Here is a 19,938-nt window from a genome sequence, read left to right on the forward strand (position 1 = left end):
ACATCCTTCCTCAGATATGGGGCCCAAATTTGCTCACAATACTCCAAATGCGGCCTGACCAGCGCCTTTATAGAGTCTCAGCATTACATATCTCTTTTCCGATTCCAGGCCTCTTGATATAAATGCTAGCAATGAATTTGCCTTCCTTACTACCGATTCAACTTGCAAATTAACTTTATGGGAGTCCTGCACCAGCACTCCCTAGTCCCTTTGCACCTTTGATTTCTGGATTCCGTCTCCATTTAGAAAATAATCTACGCCTTTAATCTTATTGCCAAAATGCACGACTCCGCACTTTGCTACACTGAATTTCATCTGCCACTTCTCTGCCCACTCTCCTAACCTGTACAAGTCCTTCTGCAGAATTAATAGACAATGGGTGTAGGAGTAGGCCATTCGGCCCTTCGAGCCAGCAGCACCATTCAATGTGATCATGGCTGATCATCCACAATCAGTACCCCGTTCCTACCTTCTCCCCATATCCCCTGACTCCGCTATCTTTAAGAGCCCTATCAAGCTATCTCTTGAAAGTATCCAGAGAACCGGCCTCCACCGCCCTCCATGCTTCCTCCACACTGTCTGCCCCTCCACCTATCTTAGCATCATCTGCAAACTTGGTCACAAAGCCTTCAATTCCCTTATCCAAATTGCACTTGACTGGATGAGTGCAGGTCTAAAAATACAGAGCATCACACCAGTGGAGGACTGTGGGAGTACTGCACTGCCAGAGGTATTATCTTTTGGAGGAGACTTGAACTAAAGCTCTTTTTGTCTTCTCAGGTCTAGGTAAATAAATGGCTAGCACTATTGGCAAATGTTATCCCTCAGTCCACATCACTAACAGTAAAGATATGATTATTTTCACACTCATATTTGTGGGATATTGTTGCATGTAAATTAGCTGTCAAATTTCTTACATTACAATGGCGACTACAATTTAAACATTTTATTAACTGTAACATGACTTTATAATGTCCCATAGTTTTAGAAGATACATTATAAACACATTTTTTTCCCAATAATTACTAATGGGTTGGCGCAGCACATCACAAAGGCAAAGTATATATAAATATAAATGACAAAAAACAGAAACTGCTGGAAGCAAGTTAGGCAGAGGAAAGAGAATTGGATACCCTCCAAATATCAAAGTAACGTGGCTTTACAAAAAAAAAATCAAATAAACTAAATTCATACTTTGTATGGTTCATTCCAAAATGATTAATTATTATATAACAAATATATAGTAAAGTTATAGTGAATATATTTCAATAATAGATAATTACACGGAATTATAGAAACATAGAAACATAGAAAATAGGTGCAGGAGTAGGCCATTCGGCCCTTCGAGCCTGCACCGCCATTCAATATGATCATGGCTGATCATCCAGCTCAGTATCCTGTACCTGCCTTCTCTCCATACCCCCTGATCCCTTTAGCCACAAGGGCCACATCTAACTCCCTCTTAAATATAGCCAATGAACTGGCCTCAACTACCTTCTGCGGGAGAGAATTCCACAGATTCACCACTCTCTGTGTGAAAAAAGTTTTCCTCATCTCGGTCCTAAAAGATTTCCCCTTTATCCTTAAACTGTGACCCCTTGTTCTGGACTTCCCCAACATCGGGAACAATCTTCCTGCATCTAGCCTGTCCAGCCCCTTAAGAATTTTGTACGTTTCTATAAGATCCCCCCTCAATCTTCTAAATTCTAGCGAGTACAAACCGAGTCTATCCAGTCTTTCTTCATATGAAAGTCCTGACATCCCAGGAATCAGTCTGGTGAACCTTCTCTGTACTCCCTCTATGGCAAGAATGTCTTTCCTCAGATTAGGAGACCATAACTGTACGCAATACTCCAGGTGTGGTCTCACCAAGACCCTGTACAACTGCAGTAGAACCTCCCTGCTCCTATACTCAAATCCTTTTGCTATGATGTTTCAACTAAAGACGGCAAAGTTATTATATTATTTTTAAATATTGTGTGGGTTTGCAGTTCAGTAAAAACCATCAATATTTTCTACATAATCATCATCCCTCTCAATTGTTCATCTTACTTGAGGAGATTTCGCACCGCCTCCAGACTGCCTGGGAAGAGTCAACAGTACCCCATCAAATAGCTGATTAGTCTCCTGGTTATCTTTCGTGATATCAGCATTTTCATGAAGTCCAAAGACCTCTGGGTGAGCTACAGCTGGTAGATTTCGCAGGTAATCTATGTAAGACTAAATGTCAAAAATAAAACACATTAAACATTCAAGTAGAGGTATGTGTCAGCATTAAAAAAACATCCAGCAGTATATAATAATCATTATTATTATTGTTATTATTTTTATTAATTTGTCATTCAAACATATAAGTATACATTTGAATGAAATTGTTGCTCACGGGGCTGAGGTGCAAGGTGCATTGTAGTTGATATTGATGTAAGGTGCCAGTGCAGAGCGTGTGTGTGTTTAAGATGAGGTGTGTGTGTGCGTCGGGGGGCAGCAGGGTGTTCATCATTCTAACAGCCAGGGGGAAGAAGCTGTTGCACATCCTGGTGGTGCTGGCCTTGATGCTCCCGTACATCATGCCGGAAGGCAGAGGGGCAAAGAGTCTATGGGAGGGGTTGGAGGAGTCCTTTATAATGTTGGAGGCTTTTTGGAGGCATCTTTTGTTGAAAATGTCTGGAATGGATGGGAGAGGCTCCCTGATGATGTTCTCCATTGTCCTGACTAATCGCTGCAAGGTCTTCCTGCCTGATGCGTATGCAAATGAAACAGATTTTTGCATATTCACACCACCTTTATATTTCTAATTTCATGCTCTTTTGGAGATTTAAAGTTTCAGGGAAATAGAATTGAAAAATAAATAGAATTTGAAGATGCAAATTTAAGTGGTCCAAGCTATATGAGATCCCACAATTAAAATGCTTGAGTTCTCCAGGTGATGAGATGCACAGAAAGTAGAATAATGCCCCTGTCCCACTTAGGAAACCTGAACGGAAACCTCTGGAGACTTTGCGCCCCACCCAAGGTTTCTGTGTGGTTCCCGGAGGTTTTTGTCAGTCTCCCTAACTGCTTCCACTACCTGCAACCTCCGGCAACCACCTGCAACCTCCGGGAACCGCACGGAAACCTTGGGTGGGGCGCAAAGTCTCCAGAGGTTTCCGTTCAGGTTTCCTAAGTGGGACAGGGGCATTAGGCAAAATGTGAAGCAGATCCTGAGAACTTGGTGCATGAGAAAGCCTGGAAGAGTGTAGAAAGTGTAGGACCACCGAAATCAAAATTGTAGGCAAAAAGATGGTAAAGGAATTAGTGAGTAAAATGATGATGGCACGGTGGTGCAGCGGTAGAGCTGCTGCCTTACAGCACCAGAGACTACGGGTGCTGTCTGTACGGAGTTTGTACGTTCTCCCCATGACCGCGTGGGTTTTCTTCGGGATCTTCCGTTTCCTTCCACACTCCAAAGACGTACAAGTTTGTAGGTATAAATGTAATATTGTCCCTAGTGTGTGTAAGGTAGTGTTAGTGTATGGGGATTGCTGGTCGGTGCTGACTCAGTGGGCTGAAGGGTCTGTTTCCGTGCTGCATCTCTAAACTAAACTAAACAAAATATACATAAGAGGAAGAGAATGACTTAGGAAAAAGTAAGGTCCAAAAAGTAAAGCTGTGTATGGAGATAGGGAATCCAGAATGCCACCTATGCCTCTTCAAGCCCAAAGCTGAGGATAAGCCTGTGACCACCAGAACATCCACTGTTGGCAAGGGTGAACTGCAGGGAGAAGCCTGAGATTGCTACACCTTCTCCTGCGAGACCATAACTGATTTGCCGTGACAAGCTCGAGTTCAGCAGCACCACTGCACATGAGCCCTGATGGTGAGGAACAAGCCCCCATGTGGTCCTGGACTTTCTTACCACTAAATCAAAAATATACGCGAGTTCACCCTTACTGCGAGTGTTTGCGTGGTCAGTGTCAAGCCCAGCGTCATCCCTGACACCACACTATCTGATTTCTAAATTTTCCCTACAGCCACATTGGTTTACACATTTGGGATGTGGAAGGAAATCAAAGCACCCAGAGGATGCAGGTGCACTGACCTCTGTGAATTGTTTGTGATGTGGGTAGATGACAGGAGAATTAGAGAGAAGTTGAAATGTGAGGGGCAAGTGAGAGAATGGGTTACAGGGAAATAACTGAAGAAAAGATCTATGAATGGCGTGGAGTCAATGGACAAAGTAGCCTCTCCCTCTGTCATAAACAAACATGAAATATAAAATAACGTAAAAGGATGATCCACAACCATTACCATAATCAAAATAAAGTACAAACTTCCCTTCAGAATACCCAAAATGAGAACTGAACAGTGTCACTCAGTTCTTTTTTAACCGCAGTAGATCAATTTGACCAGCCGAGCATATGGTGGAAAATAATAATTGGATGCCATTGATCACATCTCTGGATTTTCTTTTCCCAAATTTCCCAAACAATTTATTTATTAGTAGCTTAAAAAGTATCAATCTTGGAGCTGGAGAAGCTGTGTATGAGCCACACCCGAGAACTTAGGTGTTTTACTGATTCTGAGATCTTACAACAATCATTTTCATTTACTGTACATAGTCTCTTTAACACAGTAACAACACTTTACTGTGATTCACAGTAGCATTAGTAAAAAAAAAAAAGATACTAAATCACATACAAGATACATTTATTTAGTGTGTGTTGTCACCATACAGCCATACGAATAATAAAGAGCACAGAACACGATAGACTTTAACACAGACATCCCCCACACAGCGGAATCAAAATTTCCCACTGTGAGGGAAGGCTCCAAAATTCAGTCATCCTCCTCCGTTGTTCACCTGTGGTCGGGGGGCTCCCGAACCCCTCACAGTTGCCGCCATGGGCGGCCTGATGTTCAGGCCGTCACGCTGGGATGATGGTACGGGAGAACAACCTCAACGGCTTGGACATCCGAATCGGCCACTTCCTACCGGAGTCCGCAGCTCCCGAAGTCCACAGGCTTCCACCGTCCACTGGTCGGTGATTCAACGCTGGCGGCCCTCGGCAAAGCGTCCCAGTACTCCTCGATGTTGGTCAGCGCCGCCCGCGCTGGGAGCTCTCCAAACCCCAGCTCCGAGATGTTGAAGCAGCAGGCCCAGTACTCCGGGGCTTCGAACGGCAATCCAGGTAGGCATCGCCCGCTCCGCGGTGAATCCAGTGCTGCGCCGCCGCCGCTGAAACTTTGGTCCGGTCCCCGGCAGGAAAGGCCGCGCCAATCCAGTTGGTAGGCCGTGAGGAGGGGGGGCGAGGACTCGGAGAATAGTCGTATCCTCGCCAGGAAGTGACTGGGAAACGGTTTCCCCCTTACCCAACCCCCCTCCCCCACATAGAAAAACTAAAGAAACCTCCAACACAAACTGTTAAAACAGACAAAAAATTTTAAAAAAGATAGAAAAACAGACAGACTGTAGGCAGAGGCTGCCATCAATACGGCGCCCCTAGTGGACATTCTCTACTGCCTAATATTGCTCGGAGCAAGGCAGTTGTAATTCTACCAGATAATGTTATGTAGAATAATTGTTATTCTATATTATAAATTTTGTTAGTCAGAATACATCTCTGGCTTTGCCTCGCGTTTATAAGAATGTTCTTACCTTGTATTTTAATTGTTAACATACCTGATATGAACCATGCAATGGGACAAAATAATCTTCGCCAGGCGCAAGTTTATAATGGTCTTTGTGTATTAAGTTGTCATTGTACACAATCGATAGAAGAGACAAAAGTAGCCGCCTGTCTTTGTCATCTGTAACTCTACCACCATAATTACATTCACCTTTATGGATTAATAAAGATCAAGTTTAGATTTAATTTGAAGAACAGCATTAACATCACAACAACAAAAATCCATTGAAATGATAATGCTGATATTTAAATTACTGTCAATGATGAAAAATAATAATTGATACAATCACTTGCCTGTTAAATATGTAAGAGCTTCTAGTGGTACCCCTTCATATTCATTCAGAAACATTTGGATCTGTCTTGTGCTTATTCTCAGATCTGACTCATTAAATTCATAAGGGATATTCCAACCTATAAAGAATGCATTGCAAGCGGCTAAATATTTATAATTAAGTATATTATAACATCTTAAATATCGCAGTATAAAATAAATGTTTTATTTTTTATTTGAAAGTTACATGGAAAATATAATTTACCAGCTTGAAAATATTAAATAGAGCCATCACATGGAAAAAGATACTTGTCACAATTATTTTTCAAAACTGTGCAGTAATCAGACCATAAAAAAATGTTTTGAACCATTTCTGTAATAGTGGAGACTCACCCAAAGGACCAAAGTTCCTCCTCTCTTGCACTAGAGCATGAAAGAAGCATAGGCCAAAGATGAGCTTTTGCCAGATTTCAGGTTTGTTACAACTGGTGAAGAAGGCAGTATCTGAGATTGGGTCATTGAGATAAGAACGTAGCATATTTGCCCTGAGACCCTTAGGTGGTTCATTTGTCATCTTTACCCCATTCTGGAGGATACTGACTGGAAACTTGTCCGATGGGTAGCTGGTCAGCCACAACCTGTAATTACAACTTAATTTAGTTGGTACAATCGGATAACAATATCATAAAATGCTTTGGCCATAATTCACACGCTAAAAATATCTGTGATTCATCTTTTGCGTTTACATTTCCCTGCCATGCAAGCGGATCTAAAATCACAAGGACAAGTTTACAGCAATGCAATTAACAGTGGGCATAGTTAAATTAATGGTAGACAAAAGTGCTGGAGAAACTCAGCGGGTGAGGCAGCATCTATCCTTCGCTCCATAGATGCTGCCTCACCCGCTGAGTTTCTCCAGCACTTTTGTCTACCTTCGATTTTCCAGGATCTGCAGTTCCTTCTAAAACATAGCTAAATTAATGATGTGTGCATTTAGTCGTTCAATCTATTTTTACATTTCAGTTAGATCATGGTTACTCTGTGCATAACATATGAAAATATTACAAGGATGTGTTTAAGCACATTTATAATTCCATTCCAACTAAAGAAACTGTTCTCATATATTATTTACATACGTGTTTCAGAAAGAACTATGTAAGTGAATCTGAAAGATTGAGCAAAGATTGAGCAAAGAGATCACTGCAGAGTGACATTAGATCCTGTCGTTGTTGTACAACCGTTCTCATCTGCAGCTTCTATTTCCCACATCGACCCAATGAATAATTTAAAATCTTCACACATTTTGTCCTGTAATCTGCAATTTTCTAAATGCAATCGCTCAATTTTTCCCCAAAGGTGGCAACACAGGTCGATAGGGTGGTGAAGAAGACTTTTGGCACGTTGGCCTTCATCAGTCAGGGAATTGGCACACTGGCAGAAATGGTAGAAAAAGGGATGAGGTCCTGCAGAGTGAATATCATGAGTTAGGCAGAACGTTAGAAAGCAGGACCTCAAAGCTGTGATCTCCCGATTACTCCCAGTGCCACATGCTAGCGAGCAAGTGAATGTGAGGCTGCGGAAATGGTGTAGGGGGCAGGGATTTCAGATTTTTGAACCATTGGAATCTTTTCTAGGCAGAGGTGATCTAGATAAGTGGGTTGCACCTGATTTGGAGGGGGACCAATATCCTGGCAGGCATGTTTCCTCATGCTACACCGGGGCGGGGGGGGGGGGGGGTGGCATTTAACTAGATTGGCAGGAGGAAATGGGGTCCAATGCAGTAGTGAGCCAGTTGAAATGCTAGAAGTCCATAAAGAAGGCAATGACAGATAATTCAGTCTACAGGATAGGCAGGGACACAGCAGGGAGCGAGGAAAGGCAGTTGCATTAAATTGCATTTATTTCAATGCTAGAGCTCTAACAGGTATGGAGGATGAACTCAGGGGGTAGATGTGCTACTGGGACATTACAGCCATTGCACAAACCTGGTTAAGGGAGGGACAGCACTAGCAGCCTAATATTCCAGGGGGCTGATCCTACAGGCAAGATAGAGATGGGAGTAAAGTAGGAGGTGGCTTTGATGTGTTGATTGAGGAGTAGTCCGAGATTACATTCCCAAAAGATCATCCAGTGAGGCTGTAAGGGTGACGCTCAGAGTACCAGTTTGGGATGTTGGAATTGTACTATAGGCCCCCAAATAGTCAACAGAAACTGGAATAAATATACTGTTCTGAGTGGAAGAGAGTGCAAGAGGCAAAGGGTGAATTTAGAGATGTGTAAAATCACGAGAGACAAGATGAATACACAATCTTTTCACCAGGATATGGGATTCTTGCACTTGGGGACATAGGTTTTAGCTGAGAGGTGAAAGGTTTAATAGGAGCCTGAGGAGCAACTTATTCACAAGGAGGTTGGTAGTTATATGGAACGAGCTGTCAGAAGCAAGTACAATAATGACATTTAAAAGACGTTTGGACAGATACATGGATAAGAAAGATTTGGAGGGATATAGGCCAAATCTGGGTAAATGGATCTAGCTGAGATGGGATATCTTTGTATGGACATGCTTGGCTAATGAGACTGTTTCTATGCTGTACGACATGTATTTTTTTTCTCTATTTCTTCAGTTTGGTGCAACTCTGTAATCTTTGATTCATTTCTTTTTAATAGTCACACTGTTGGCCAACTGTGCTGTATGTCAGTTTCTCCTTCCAGTTCACCTTTGTGAACTTCATCTCAACCATTTCAAAATCGGGTGCTCCAGGTTGCTAAGAATCCAATCAAAGATAAAAATAAATGCAACACATTTCTAAAAAAATAATCATTTGGCTGACAGATTACAAATTTTGTCATGTTTTTACATTTTCGAAACTAATTATTAGCAATAAAGTGCATTCAATAGAAATAGAAATATTTGGACCTGAAGCTTTTGTTTGTGGTCTCTGGTATTATGACTTCCTCACATATTTTCTCCAGAGCAGGCATCCAACTGGTTGCAAGATGGCAGTTCTGTAGTACAACCCAGGTTCCAGAATGAAGTGCGCTTTCTATCATTTCTGCTGCAATTGGTCCCTGGCCCTGGCCAAGCGAGATTGTTTGAGTGCTTTCGCCACCCATGCCAATGTCATCTGCAAACTTTAGCAAGCCTGTGAGCAGGGAATAAAGCATTGATAAATCCACACAGCCATAACTTATACTGCTTGGACTTTTCACATGGCAAAAGTCTGAGGTATCTTTTCCAGTTGTGCAGCAGATAAACGTATCAAAAACTGTATCATTGGAAGGGCAAGCCTTCCGGTGGAAAAAACATAAAAATTCCAAAATAGGAATGTTTCGATTTAAACAAAAATAATCAAATATAAATGCGACTTCTTGCATCAGCATTATTTGCACAATGAAAAACAAAATGATGCAACATCAAATATTTTCAGCCTTTATGAGATATTGTACCATTAGCAAAAATATATAGTATGCTGTAACAATGTTCAAATTACATAATGGTAGAAAGACAATATACATTGATGAGATTAAAAGGTCAAATTATTTTTTTTAATCCTTGTTTTCCACAAAATACAACAATGAGCTAAAGGTTCAACTGATCAGTTTACCTGCCATAGGGTCGGCTCCAGGTGAGAGAATAAATATCAAAGGTGCACAGCAATGGGAATCATGGTAACTGCCAGCAAGATCAAATGTTGGCGGTTCAATAAACGTTTTTCCCATTATAGTCGTAATGAAATCCTGCACTGCTGGAATGATTTTGTCCGGTCGGAAGCATCTAATAATAATCAAATGATCCATTCCGTTCAATGCATTCCACTGATCAGGAAGTACCTCTTTATGAGGCTTTGCAGAATCATAAATGATTTTCCACTTTGTGATGTTTTGTACCACGTGATGCATCAAACCCTCAAGCTCTGGCAGATTTGATGCTCGTACAATCTCGGCCCAGTTTTTTTCCGATAACCATTCCGAAGCCGGATTGTGAAATGGATTCTCAAGAGCCACACCGCCAGTTAGTAAAAATCGCCAGATATCTTCGTTGAGTTCTCCTTTGCCTTTCATGAGCCCCACATTAAGAAGCAGCGAAAAAAGCAGCTTGTCCTTCTCAAAAAGAGAACGACAAACATTGTTATAGATACTCAAGGTGAAGTTTTCTTTAATAGCTGAAGTTCTTTTAGTCACATCATCACTCTTTTCACTCTTTGCAATAGCTTGCACATACAAGTTAATGAACCAAGTGAGTGAGTACTGATACATTGGCTCAATGTGAGCTAAGTCGGAGATGCAGAAGAATATAATAGATGAATGCACAGCAACAGGTTCGTAACCCAACCGTGTGATGTCTATTTCTTTCTCTGTTGCACTTGCAATAAACTGCTTTTCAGTTATTTCTTCTGAAAGGTGTTTAGAAGAAGATAGGACCTTAATGGCTGTTTCATCTTCTAGGATATTTCCCTCTGATGATGACAGAACCTCAAGGATTTTGTCTTCTATCTCCTTAAGCTGCTTCTTGTTTTGCGCACTCTCCAAGATCAACATGTTCTTCTTTTCTTCCAACTCAGGCTTTTCTTTGGCAGCCACAATTCCCAACAATTGATCTTCCAGGCCCAGAGGTGTAATCATGAAGTTTAAAAGACAAACTTTTACTGCTACTTCTGGGAGATAGTGTGGGTTTCTCAAACGTGTAGTAATATAGAATTTGAAATCATGTGAATACTCAATGATATTTTCCCCTACTTTCATGACCTCCACCCCCTGCTGTTTAAATGTTTGTTTCAGCAGTACTGGTTCGAGCATTGGATCCAACTCTTCGCCAATATTTTCTAACAAGAGTGGGGTGCCAAACTGGATGGAATTTTCTAAAGTCCTTACATAATTAGTGTCAGTTAATTTTATAACTCCAAGTCTGTTGCTTTTTTCCATATTTTTGATCCATTTGTTTGCCTGACCTTGAGGGTCAATCATTAAGGACCACCTTCTTGAGTTGGATGTAATTATCCCGTTATCAATGGAGAAAGCATCGACAGGCAGGCCTGCAATCTGCCAAGCACGAATTTTCACTGGATCTCCTAATGTGTTGCTGAGGGAAAAGTTATCTGAACAAGGGATAATCTTTTCTTGACATAAGATCTGCCATTCAGTTTGGCACTCCACACGAAAATCAACTGTGAAAGCCCCTAAATAAGCTACAGTGCCCGATGACAGAAGCACATCCCCAGTTAGATCTATGTATCTTATCCCCAACAAACGAGCAGCTTCAGTCCATCTATCCTTCTCTCCACCAAGTCCCCCTATCAGCTTCTCAGCGCGCACAAGCTTTTGTGAGCAGAGATATATGTTATCTTCTAAATCCATCTTTTTGTTATTCATAATTTCAAAGTCGTCATTCAGTGCTTGAAGTTTGTCCTCCAAAGTTTTCAACTCATCTCGTTTAATATTCAACATATCCATTTGGACTGCAAATTCTCCTTCAGCAATCCTCAGCTTTTCGCGTTTCGGTGCGACCACCTTGATCACACGTTCATACACTTCCATGGATCTAACCCATTTGCACAATCCTTCACAGGCAGAGGATACATTTCTAATAACTGACGGCAGGAAATCTGGGTGCTCTATAAACCTTTCTCTGATTCTTTTCATGACTGTGGGGGGAATGTTGTCCTTGTCATAGGTCTTCAGGCTTTCAAGGAATTTAAGATCTCCAAGAATCTTCTTTGATGGACCCCAATAATCCTCAATCATTTTGCCTGTGTAAAAAAGGAATAAAAAGGCGTAAACATAAATATTTTTGTGTCATTCCCTGGTGTAATAATGCCTTATTCAGGATCATTAGTGCAAGAACGCAGTAATAAAAGGACACTTTATGCAAGCAGTCAATGTTTTGGGATGTTTCTGAATATTTGAGGAAATCATTTGTGAAACAATGATTTTCCCTTCATCAGACTAACTTAGCTATGATTCTCTATTTTTTCTCTCCTCTCTCTCTCTTTTAAATGTTGTTATTATATCTGTCTCAACTACTTGCCTCTCTGTCTACAGCTCCTTCAATTTTGGTGCCATGAAACAAACTTACTCACCAACCCATCTACATACATCAACATCTGAAGAAGGGTCTCGATCTGAAACCTCACCCATTCCTTCTCTCCAGAGATGTTGCCTGTCCCGCAGAGTTACTCCAGCTTTTTTTGTCTATCTTACATTTACGTCTAGGTTGTTTATATATGTCACAAACAGTTGAGGACCCAGTACAGATCCCTGTGGAAATCCACTAGTCACAGATCTCCAGCCAGAATATCTACCTTCCACCACGACCCTCTTTCTTCAATGAATAAGCCGGTTCTCAATCTATATGAATAATCCATCATGAATGCCGTACTTCTTAATCTTCTGGATCAGCCTACCATGTGTGACCTTATCAAAAGCCTTCTAAAATCTCCATGTATACTACATCCATCGCCTACCTTCATCAATTTCCTTTGTCACCTCCTGCAAAAAATCAAGTTAGTGAGACATGACCTGCTGCATACAAAGTCATGCTGGCAGCCCATTCTCTTCCAAATGGGGGTAAATCCTGCCTCGAAGAATTCTCTCCAATAGTTTGCCTACCACTGATATGAGGCTCACCAGCCTATAGTTCCCTGGGTTCTTTCTACTTCATAACAAACAAAGGAAGAACATTGGCCACTCTCCAGTCTTCCAGGACCTTGCCTGTGGCTGGAGAAGTAGCAAATATCCTCGTCCCCTTAATCTCCTACGATCTCCCCTAATAACCTTGGATAGATCCCATCAGGCTCTGCGGATATCCCCTTGATGTTCTTCAAGAGCCTCACCACTACCTCCTCAATCTCAAACTGCCCCAGTACATTTGTATTCCCCACACTGATCTCACTGTCCTCCAATTCCCTCTCCTCAATGAATACAGATGCAAAATACTAATTTAGCACCTCACCTACATCCTCCAACTCCGAGCATCAATTCCCTCCTCTGATTGGTCCTACCTGCTCCTTGCTCACCCTCTTACTTTTAACGTACGTATAAAAAGCCATGGAATTTTCCTTAATTTGACTCATGAAATGACATTTCATGGCCCCTTTTGGCCCTTCTAATTGCCAGCTTGAGGTTTTTCCTACTCGCTTTATATTCCTCATAAGCCCTGTCTGATGCCATCTTCTTAAACCTGGCATAACCTTACTTTTTCTTCCTGACCAAGTTTAGGACCTCCTTGGTCATCCACGGTTCCCTTATCTTGCCACCCTTACCCTCCTCCCTACTGGAACATGCTGAGCCTGCACTTTGATAAGCTGGCCTTTAAATGACTCTCACATGTCATTTTTGGATTTACCTAATAACAATTGCTCCCAATCTACCCTCCATAGCTCCTGCCTAATGACATTGTAATCTGGCTTTCCCCAATTATGTACCTTCCCCCAACATCCAGACAGCTCCCTATTCAAAACAATCTTAATACTTATGGAGTGATGATCACTTTCAGCAAATTATTCTTCCATCGCAACACCAATCACCTGGCCAGACTGGTTTCCAAATACAAGATCCAGTTTGATCAACTTTGCACCTCTAATGATCCCGGTTTATAAAGGCAGATTAGGTTACAGTTGCTGTCAGTGCAATACTAACTAAACTGAATGAACCATCGAGGTCTAAATAATTAGCAAAGATTTTGCAATGCAATTTTTCATCTGAAGTTTTTAGTTTAAAAGGGGTTTTAGCCCTTCATTGGGGAGAATTGGATGTAGGGCAAATCCTAAAATGTGCATTTTACCATTTAGCAGTTTATAGATATCTATTCAGTTTTCTGCCATGCAAAATAAGATGTATTAATTTCAGTCATAAAATTGATCTTTCATAATTCAAAGTCCAATGAAACAGCTTCATGATGTGGTTCAGTGGGTTCAAAGCAGATTTGCTTGGAGAGTGCCTCATTGCCTATATTGTAACTGTACTATAAAAGAGATATGAATTATTACAGTTAAAATCATCCAATGAATAAATAAGTACTGTACCTGATCCAGTTGGATCTGGCTTTCTTTCTGGTTTTATCCCTTTCATTACACAGATACTTTCCATCACCAGCTTGATGGGACCCGGTGGATTCTGCATAGTTTTTACAACTGTGATGTCAGCTGGTTTCAGAGTATCGAGAGCCGATACAGCGGCCTCTAGTGCTGGCATGGCTTCTGCAAGATCCCCCTCACATTCATCCTGCAGAAAGGTATAAAATAAAACACTAAGAAGAAGCTGAACTTCACTACCCCAAAGAAAAAGCCAGTATTTTTTTTCCCGTCAGCAATTCCCTTCTTAGAACATATTTTCAATCCCCAGTTTTCCACCAAAGTTAATTAGATCATTGAGTGATTATCTTAAATCAAATCTGGTAAAAAGTTTAACTGACATCTGCAAACAAACCTAAATTGTCAACAATCATATTGTTAACATACAATCCACTACTTTATTTGTGGTAAATCAATAAATAAATTCAATCCATGATTGAATGGCAGAGTACACTTGAGGGACCAAAAGGCCTAATTCTGCTCCTATTACTTATGACTCCATCGACAATCTTACAATGTAATTAAGAAATATTAGGACAACATCCTGTAATGCAATATACTCAATGCTTAATCGATAGGCTTGATGCAGTTACAAACATAGGGTACTATCCTCCCACCGTCTCACTCCTGCACCAATCATTGCAACAAGAGCTGAGAATGTAATTGGGAAAAATACCATTCAGATCCTGGCTTGGAGAAATAAGATTGGTTTACAATAGTTTGAATGGCAGGAGCAAATCATGCTGCAACCTGACATTACCAAGTAAATTAAATCAGTTTTGCAGTGAAATAATGCAATAATAATTGTTCATCAGAAAGTGGTTTGTGTTCTAATCATGGTTGTACCTTGATTGCTTGTGCAGCGGCTGCAGCCTCGTTAGCCACCACCTCGTCAGCTGCCACCAGCTCCCTTTTGGCATCAACCTCAACGGTTTCTTGTTCAATTTTTATCATCATCTTGTCAGTCTCAGCAGATGTCTTAATTAGCTCTGGCTGCAGGTCTGTTAGTTCCTTCTGCATAACTGACACCTAATGATGGATCACAACACAAATCAACAATTGGAAATAGCTGCATAAAATATAATGCGGCCACGTAAAATTCTACAGGTGGTACTGAAATATCAGAGAGCAGAACAATCCTGTGTGATTTGGGAAGATCTTTCCAGTCCTGCCATGAACGTCAACAGCAGAAATAGCTGGATTTCTTTGCTTAATTGAAAAGTAGAACTTTACCAAATAGATGGCAGATTCACAAAGTAATCCACCCACCTACAGCATATGCTGCTCCATCATTGTTAGTTTTTATTGAAGATATAGTCCATATCTTCCTGTGTATTACAATACAAGGAGAATAAATCAAAGCTGTGTACCACAGTCACAGGTTATTTCAGGTAGGCAGGGTAAATGATCGATAATGGAAAGACAAGCCAGCATCAGTAAACTCACCTGTGAAGATGCAAATTCTAGTTTATCCAGACCAACAAGATAACGATTTCTCATCAGGTCAATTTCATGTCTTTTCTTATTAAGAAGAACTTTAAAGGTCAGGATCAATTCTAGGTAGGAGGTAGGAGTTACATAGTTGTACCTCCGCAGCGTTGAGAAATACTTTGTAGACAGGTTTCTTGCACTCGCTTGGAAATACTTGCACAATGCAACAACTCTGTAAAAAAGTGGAAATAAAATCTTGATTACAAAGATGTAGCACACAACAAAACCTTTTCACTGTACCTCAGTCCACGTGACCATAAACTAAACTAAGTGATGATAGCATAAAATAATGACAGGCATTGCGAATGAGAATGCATTAGCAAAAAAAATACAAATTTTATCTTCCATTGTAGTGCTGAAGATAAAACGCAATAACATTTTGATAAAAAAGTAAGCTGAGCATAGCATTCATCTGAGAAAATAACAATGATTAAACAAATTGTGTAACAGTATTATAATGAGTAATAGCCCTGTCCCACTGTACGAGTTCATTCAAGTGCTCTCCCAAGTTTAAAAAAAATCAAACTCGTGGTAAGCACGTAGAATTAACGTAGTGGGTACGTCGGAGCTCTGGGACACCTCTTAGCGGCTCGTAACGCTAACGGCAGGTACTCGGGGAACGCGGTAAGCTCGGGAAGACTCGTGAAGATTTTTCAACATGTTGAAAAATGTCCACCAAAGCCCCGAGTACTGACGAGTGGCCATTACCGTAAATCTCCGAGTTCGAATCAGGGCAAACCCGGGTGAACTCTTGAATTAACTCGTACAATGGGACAGGGCTTTAAACATCACAGCTGAATTTTGGTTACAAAGATAATCGCTATCAGCTTTATTTTAAAGCTAGAAATCTATCATTAACCGGATTCAGAACTTCATAGCGACCCATGTAATGTGACATTTACTGCTTTCAGCTTAATTAAAAATACATTTTATTATAATTTGCATTTTAGATCCACTGTAAACTTTGCAAACTTTAAATTAAAAAATAAAATTGTGGACACTACAGATATTGTTATTATATGGAAAGTAAATGTCACTTGCAAACTTACTCTTTCCTGACTTCATACTCCAATTCTACATCTTCCAAAAATTTGTGTGCCACCATTTCTAAAGCATCAAGTGGCCAAACTTGGAACCAATCGATGGTACAGCAATTTATGAGTGAAGGGAACATTCGCAAACGATTCCGAAAGGCATCTCCAATTGGACTCATGACTGTTTAGAAACACAACAACGAACAATGGGTTAAAACATGTGGAATTAGATTTGCCCATAATGTTAAACACACAAGCTACAAGCCAAGAGGCTGTCATATGGGAAGTGCTCAGTTTTATCCAATATTTACTAATCATTTTAAGGAATTGTCCTTGGGCAACGTAAACACCACAGCTACTGTATAATCAAACACTTTATAGTATCTTCCCTTATTTTGTACTTGTACTAAGAAGTTCACTTCCTGATACAAGTACCAAATGAGAGAAGATATTGAGGTACATCCATTTCAAGTACCACATTTTTTTACATGTTTTATGTTGGAATGTATCACAAAATCTCAATCACTGAAAACAATCAGTTACTTACACCAGGTTTCTATATATAAAAACTATATTTGTTCGCTATATCTGTGCAAATAATGTGTTTACAAACAGAATCTGGCATATGTGCAGAGCCATCATATGATGAGCATTTATCCCAGGTTGGGAACCATCCACTAGGGGCAATTCACAAATGCTAATTAAGCTACAAACCTGCATGTCTTGGAATGTAGGAGGAAACCGAAACACCCAGAGAAAACCCATGTGGTCACAGGGAGAACGTACAAACTCCATACAGACAGCACCCATAGATAGGATAGAACCCGGGTCCCTGGCGCAGTAAGACAGCAACTCTAACACTGTGGGAATTGTCTGGCCAGGTGACTGACATGTCAGTGAAAGAGCTTCAAGTAACCAACCTTTGCATCCCTTCTCTCTCCATCCTTCCCCTACCCTAGTTGTGTACTAGTTTCACTGTCTTCCTGGTGAGTTTCATTGTATAACTCGTTTTCACCCAGCCCACAGTTAACAATGGACTGTTTCCTTATCATTGTTGCTTTTTGCAAATCTTTCAATCATTTCTTCAATATCTCTCTATATCACGGTCTATATCTCTCATTTCCCTTTCCCCTGACTCTCAGTCTGAAGAGTGCTCGACTCTTAACAGCATTGATATAGAGAGAGATTTTGGGGTCCAAGTCCATAGCTCCCTGAAAGTAGCAATACAAATAAATAGGGTGGTAGAGATGATGTTGTTTTCATCAGTAGGGGCATTGAGTATAAAGAAGTCATGTTGCAGCTTTATAAAACTGGTTATGCCAGATTTAGTGTATTGTTTGCTGTTTTGTTTGTGGAGGCTTTAGAGAGAGTGCAGAAGGGTTTAACAGGATGATGCCCGGATTAAAGAGCATTAGCTATAAGGAGCGGTTGGGCAAATTTGGGTCATTTTCTGTGGCGCATCAGTGGCTGGGAGAAAACTTGACAGAAGTTTATAAAACTACAAGAGCCATGGATAGGATAGACGGCTAGAATTTTTTTTCCCCAGGGTGGAAATATCAGGTATGAGAGGACAGAAATTTAAGGTGAGAGGGGGAAAGTTTAATGGGGATGTGCAGGACAAGTGTCTTTACACAAAAAGTGGTCAGTGCCTGGAACATGCTCCTGGGGTGTGATGGTGGAAGCAGATACAATAATGGTGTTTATGAAGGTTTGAGATAGGCATATGGATCATGTGTAGGTAGAAGGCATTGGTTTAATTTAGTGTCATGTTTGGCACAGACATTGTGGGCTGAAGGGCCTGTTCCTTTGCTGTACTGTTGTATGTTCTAAACCTGTGGAAGCCTACATGGGTGGAGAAGAAATACTTGCATTTATATACTGTCCCTTTCATGATTTCGGAATGTCCAAAAGGAATTTACATTTTTGTAAGTCTAGTTTTTGAAGTCTAGTCATTGGTGTTATGCAGGAATATTAAATCTTACCTAAGACAATGTGCAAGTTCGCTTTTACTTTCTCAATGAAGTAATTGTACAATGACAATGGAGTGGCTTCAATTCTCTTCCCATCTGCCCTGGCCACTGATTGCATCTTTTCCAACAGTTCAGCTTTCTCATCTGCTGGGAAGATATTGGGTACATCCCCTGTGTTCAACAACATGTTGATGTCTTCCACAAATGACTCATCTTTAATTTGGCTGTCATTAAACATGAAGACGGTTTGAGTGCTTTCAACTCCAGTTTTGATCATTACCCGCTTAAGATCATCTCTCCATTCATTCTTGGCATAGTTCTTTGTAATTTCAATTTGAAAGAGATTAAAGTCATTCATGAAAGTGGACAGTTTCGTAGCACTCTGTCTGCCACTCCCACCAACACCAACCAGAAGCAAATGGCCATTGTCCTGCTTTAGCACCCTGCATATTCTTGAGATGTGTTCAATAGCAAACTTGAACATAACCAAGGCCATTGGAGTTCTACTGACGTTGTTGTACTCGGACAGATAGTATTCCATGATTGATGTCAGTTGTTTTAAGTCTGTGATCTCATCATAAGCCTTCGCAGTAGCATCTGGCTTTAGATAATCTCCAAAAAATAGACTTCGAATATTGTCATCTGTAACTTTTCCTGATCGAGTCAAGTGGCTCAAAACCTGTGGGAGATGGATGGAAACTGAATTTCTTAACATACTGTGATGTATTTCTTTAAAAAAAAACTGAACAAAGGATCATCAGAATAGTTATCAATTCTTAAACCTTAAAAAGAAGTCACAGTTTCAGAAAGTAGCTCATTCCCTGATGCAAGAACAAATTGGTAAGAGTTCCATTCACAAATTATAATTGCAAGGTGTTGCTCACTATTTATCAAATTGAATTGTACATCTGAATTGTTGGAATAAGCAAACGCATAGTTGGTGATATTAATCCTCATCCAACACTGATTTGGCCTCACCGACCACAATGGAGCACGTAAACCCATCAAATCCAATGTGTGCAGCATGGATAGGAAACAAAGTCTGAACAGCAAGAACAACAAATCCTTTTCTTTAGCAACCCCTCCAGCCCCAAAATTTCCATCCACATCACTCATATCACACTATGTTATCATGAAAGGAATGAAGAGAAAGAACAGCAGGACAAAGACCACAAGAACAGACAATATTCAGGGACACTACCTGATCTCCAGACTCGGCACAGTTGATCGCTTTCCACCCTTAAACTCTACATAATTGTCGCTCAGAAAAAAAAGGCAGCCGTTGCCTATTCAGCAAAACCTGGGCAATACTCACATAAGTATGAGACACTGACTCCACCCGACTAAGAGGAAGTCTAAGCAAGCTTGATCTACTGCAGATAGACACAAAACGTTAGAGTAACTCAGCAGGACAGGCAGCATCTCTGGAGAGAA

At 40.7% G+C, this 19,938-nt stretch overlaps 1 protein-coding gene across 2 annotated transcripts in view; it reads right to left on the bottom strand.

Annotated features, from left to right (window-relative positions):
* dnah3 (dynein axonemal heavy chain 3) overlaps nucleotides 1-19,938 on the bottom strand; it is a 175,369-nt gene that overhangs the window by 15,698 nt on the left and 139,733 nt on the right. For both annotated transcript variants that reach the window (XM_033040327.1, XM_033040326.1), the window contains exons 46-56: nucleotides 18,517-19,183; nucleotides 16,550-16,715; nucleotides 15,456-15,672; nucleotides 14,856-15,038; nucleotides 13,962-14,160; nucleotides 9,546-11,687; nucleotides 8,858-9,083; nucleotides 6,331-6,575; nucleotides 5,961-6,077; nucleotides 5,660-5,817; nucleotides 2,053-2,220 (exon numbers count right to left, since the gene is read on the bottom strand). In XM_033040327.1, coding sequence (XP_032896218.1) covers nucleotides 2,053-2,220; nucleotides 5,660-5,817; nucleotides 5,961-6,077; nucleotides 6,331-6,575; nucleotides 8,858-9,083; nucleotides 9,546-11,687; nucleotides 13,962-14,160; nucleotides 14,856-15,038; nucleotides 15,456-15,672; nucleotides 16,550-16,715; nucleotides 18,517-19,183 — 4,488 coding nt within the window. The remainder of the gene's footprint in view (nucleotides 1-2,052; nucleotides 2,221-5,659; nucleotides 5,818-5,960; nucleotides 6,078-6,330; nucleotides 6,576-8,857; nucleotides 9,084-9,545; nucleotides 11,688-13,961; nucleotides 14,161-14,855; nucleotides 15,039-15,455; nucleotides 15,673-16,549; nucleotides 16,716-18,516; nucleotides 19,184-19,938) is intronic.

Source organism: Amblyraja radiata, chromosome 22 (genome assembly GCF_010909765.2).
Source record: "Amblyraja radiata isolate CabotCenter1 chromosome 22, sAmbRad1.1.pri, whole genome shotgun sequence".
Classification (NCBI taxonomy): domain Eukaryota; kingdom Metazoa; phylum Chordata; class Chondrichthyes; order Rajiformes; family Rajidae; genus Amblyraja; species Amblyraja radiata.